Source organism: Orussus abietinus, unplaced genomic scaffold, assembly GCF_000612105.2.
Source record: "Orussus abietinus isolate OABI.00-Male unplaced genomic scaffold, Oabi_2.0 scaffold564, whole genome shotgun sequence".
Lineage (NCBI taxonomy): Eukaryota > Metazoa > Arthropoda > Insecta > Hymenoptera > Orussidae > Orussus > Orussus abietinus.
In genome coordinates this window covers 68,658-72,384 of record NW_019394778.1, presented here as the reverse complement: position 1 = coordinate 72,384, position 3,727 = coordinate 68,658, and the positions used below count along the sequence as shown (strand labels likewise).

At 35.0% G+C, this 3,727-nt stretch overlaps 1 protein-coding gene across 1 annotated transcript; it reads right to left on the bottom strand.

Annotated features, from left to right (window-relative positions):
- Positions 1 to 560: 560 nt before the first annotated feature.
- Positions 561 to 3,461, bottom strand: LOC105698970 (trafficking protein particle complex subunit 12). Its single transcript, XM_012423630.1, has 2 exons — positions 3,266 to 3,461; positions 561 to 2,034 (listed from the first exon to the last, which is right to left on the bottom strand). The coding sequence occupies exons 1-2, from the start codon at positions 3,417 to 3,419 to the stop codon at positions 743 to 745; spliced, it is 1,446 nt and encodes a 481-aa protein (XP_012279053.1). The 5' UTR covers positions 3,420 to 3,461; the 3' UTR covers positions 561 to 742.
- Positions 3,462 to 3,727: the final 266 nt, after the last annotated feature.

The following is a 3,727-nucleotide window of genomic DNA, read 5'->3' as shown; positions in this document are numbered from 1 at the left end:
ATTTTTCTCAATGCCTACGTTGCCAACGTTCATTTTTATATTGACAGCTGTGTCGAATTATATTGGATATTTTACCAAATGGCATACTCCACCTGTCGTCTTTGTACAATAAATATCAATAAATCGAAGTAAAACTCCAGAAATCCTCTGAATTCATGCTTTCTGGAGCCCTAATTGACTGCAGAGGGACTCTCTGCGCCATCTGTGATTTCCAGGTCAATTAAATTTTCACTCCGAGATCTCGTATTACCATCGTTTTGGTATACAAGCGCATACAACACTTTTTCTGCCTTTATCCCGTTCAAATGCGAGTTTATCGATTACCAGAGTGTTCTAAATTGTCGTAAAATTGTCCTGATCCTTTCGTTTCTCATATCGGAACCTTCGATAATTGTATATTGATCGAAATATGAGAGCTTGACGCCATTTTGGTTCTGGTCTGGGCAAAGTTAAAAATTTTTTTCTAAAAATCCAAATTTTGAACCTGTCAGGACAATTCTTAGATGATCAGGAGTGATGCGTCAAAGTTTCGGACAGTTTGGTCTAATACCCTTTAAAAAAAGTGTTGTATTCGAATCGACTGATTTGAAGGGGGTTTCACTTCACCTTAACCGACAGACAAAATTCATCCTGCATTCCTGAAATGCAATACTACTGAAATACGCAAAAGAAAAATGACATAATTTTTTATTTTACATGAGAACGTACCCTTAATTATAATTAAATAGTTCTTAATTATCATTTATAAAAGTTTCAAACACTGTATATCACTAATATCTCCTTTACATCTGTTTAATTGTCTTAATACTAATTGCTTAGGTTGTTTACTGTACGTGGTGTGCAACTCGTACAAAGTACAAATATTAAGAATCACAGGCTCTTGTAAATTTTTCGCCGGATTTCTTGCAATAGCATTTTCAAGAAACTGCACTGCTTCTCTAAGTTGTCCTTTGTACAACATGCATACAGCCATATTATTAGCTGCGGTAATACTAGTATCCAAATCAGGTATTAATTGCATATATTCGATACTCTTTTGAAATGCGCCTTGAGATATTGCAACTAACCCTCTGTCAATGAGGTGTTTAAAATCTGCATTTTGTGCATCTGATTTATTATCTAATATTCTTTCAGCAGCAGATATATCGCCAGACAATAGATAGATCCTACTAAGAGCCGATTCTAAAATGTCTCTTTGCGCCGTGCTCCATTCTACCGTCTTCAATATATAATGCATTATACTAACAGCTAAGGTGTAATTCTTCACATTTACAGCGCAATTGACAATAGAAATCAAAGTCCTTGATTTCCGACCAAGCCACAAAGTAATTGCACCGTCACGTTCTTGCGAAGAATATTTAATATGTGTGCCATCTTCTGTAAGACCAGCCTTTAAATTTTCGATGATCTCATTTATGACGGCCAGAATACTGTATAAATTATCTATTGCAAGTTTTGGTTTACCACATATTGCTGGGATTTCAGCTAATAGTAAACGAAAAGCAAATGATGCCATCGACCCTGACCTTGTTCCATATAATTCAGGATAAAATCTAAAGAACATATCAGGTTTATTAAGGCTCCCGAATGGTTCAGCCTCCTGCTTTAGGATTTCTATGTTCTTTATTTTTGCCAACAATGCTAATCGTGTATACCACAATTGCAACGAGTGTGGAGTATGTTTACTCGGATTATCTATTTTGCCAAACCCTTGACCATATACAGCTAGCAATTTTCCACTTAGGTTTATTGCAGCTCGATAACAACCCACTTGAATTAAATGTCTTAAACCACGTTCATCTTGTGTAACATCGGCTGCACTTAACACATTCCTATGACGAGCTTCCGCTTCTCCTAAGACTTTATTCGCTGTTTCTTTAATGATATCTGGCATATCTTCTTGTATTAATACGCCAGGCATTGTCAGATTATCTCTAACGAGGTAATTATTGCCAGGCATCGATGTGGCTATAGAACTAAGAACTTTTCTCGAATGATCTGGTGGAATCCATGCATCCTTATGTATGTCATAATCTGCAAAATATATGCATTATAAAAATAATACATCTACATAGCAAGTTAGCACATAAAGTCAGGTTATGTAGAGATTATCTAGTCTCTAGATAACTGATTTTCCATCGATTACATTTCAAAATTGTAATGAATAATTTAATCACAATCAGTTATTGTGCTCAACTCTGGTTAAAGAACATCTTTTAGGTGTTGTAAGAATATAGACAAAAGATGCCTTTAACTCTTTGCGATTGGTGTCGCCATAGTAGCGGCATTTTTAGAGTGTCGTAAACGTCAGCGTCGCAGACTGGTGGCATGATCTTATTCATGATTGTCTGACACGTGACATAGCTAACAAGGCTAGCGATTACTGATATTAAACACAATAGATCAGCGTCAATATATTGTGTTTTTTAATATCCATTTATTTGCTTTAAATCACTTAGAGATAAATAACTCTGAAAGGCTAAATTTGCTCCATCTAGTACTCCCATCGGAGAAATTTGCCAATCGCAAAGAGTTAATGCTGTGCATCATACTTTAAGAGATACAACTATCAGAATTACATATTATATGTTAACAGCTTTTAGAATGTGCATGAACATTTGCCATAAAGCAAATAATCATGAAATAAATGCAATGCATTAAATAAATCTCAAAGACATTCAAAATCAAATTCACACTGTTCCTCATTAGGGTACTGTGCAGACAGAGCGCATGCATATAAAGCAGTTGTCATATTTTACAACATTGTCAAATCATGTTTTACGATTACAGCCTTTTTACTAAACATGGACATAAATAAAGGTATGAGTATGACCATGGCGTCTTCTAACAGGCAAATCATCTTCAACTAAAAGATGCTCAAATGCGTCCATAAAAGTATGTAAAGGCATAAACCTGTTATTAATTATATCTTCTATATCCTTCTTCTGCACTTTTTAAATTTTCAATATCAACTTAGAATATTTTTTCAGACATTGTTCTTATCAGTATCTACCTTGAGCATGTTTTTAGTGCTACCGATACAACATCGACTTGAAATGGATTCATTATATCTGACCACAATCAAGCCTTAAATCCTTGTACAGAAATTTGAGATTGAGATATTTTCTTTCTATATAAGCGTAACATACTAATGCTCTCACTGAATCAAAACGTAAAAATACAAAATGCAAAATAACCAATAAATCATAAGGAAAATATTTTATTAACAATAGTAAATAATAATATAGAAAAACCTGCAACATACTAGATGCATCTGTTTTTACTGAAGGTGCAATTTCGTCGAAAATTGTGTGACCAGTATTACTAAAATATCGTCCAATATGAGCTGACGGTTTTCCAGAATCTACGTTATCAGCTTTATTACAATCGGTTTGATTGGAAGCGTTGATCATATTCATTCTTAAAGTTATCAACTCCTTTCAATACACCACGAAAATAAAACTCATAGTCATAAACAACTAATAGAGATAAGATAGGAAATTGCATGATGCAAAGGAGGCAAGGTGTGTTCACTGGCATTCATAGATGGTTTCCTTCGGGACCTACTGCCCTCTCCGGCCGCGTGGCGTACTAGGGGCGGGAGCAGCGCGGAATTTAAACCGCTCGAGGGGCAGAATGGATTTCTTAAAGAAAATAAATATTTANGTTTAATTAAATGTTAACAAGTTTCTTAGCGATTCAATTGTTCCATCCACTGAACCGAAGT

Excerpts from the sequence above, each read along its gene's own strand:
- LOC105698970 (XM_012423630.1), bottom strand. The coding sequence starts at position 3,419 with ATGAATATGATCAACGCTTCCAATCAAACCGATTGTAATAAAGCTGAT. Across the intron at positions 2,035-3,265 it reads AGTAAAAACAGATGCATCTA|ATTATGACATACATAAGGAT; the intron begins GTATGTTGCAGG and ends TATATTTTGCAG.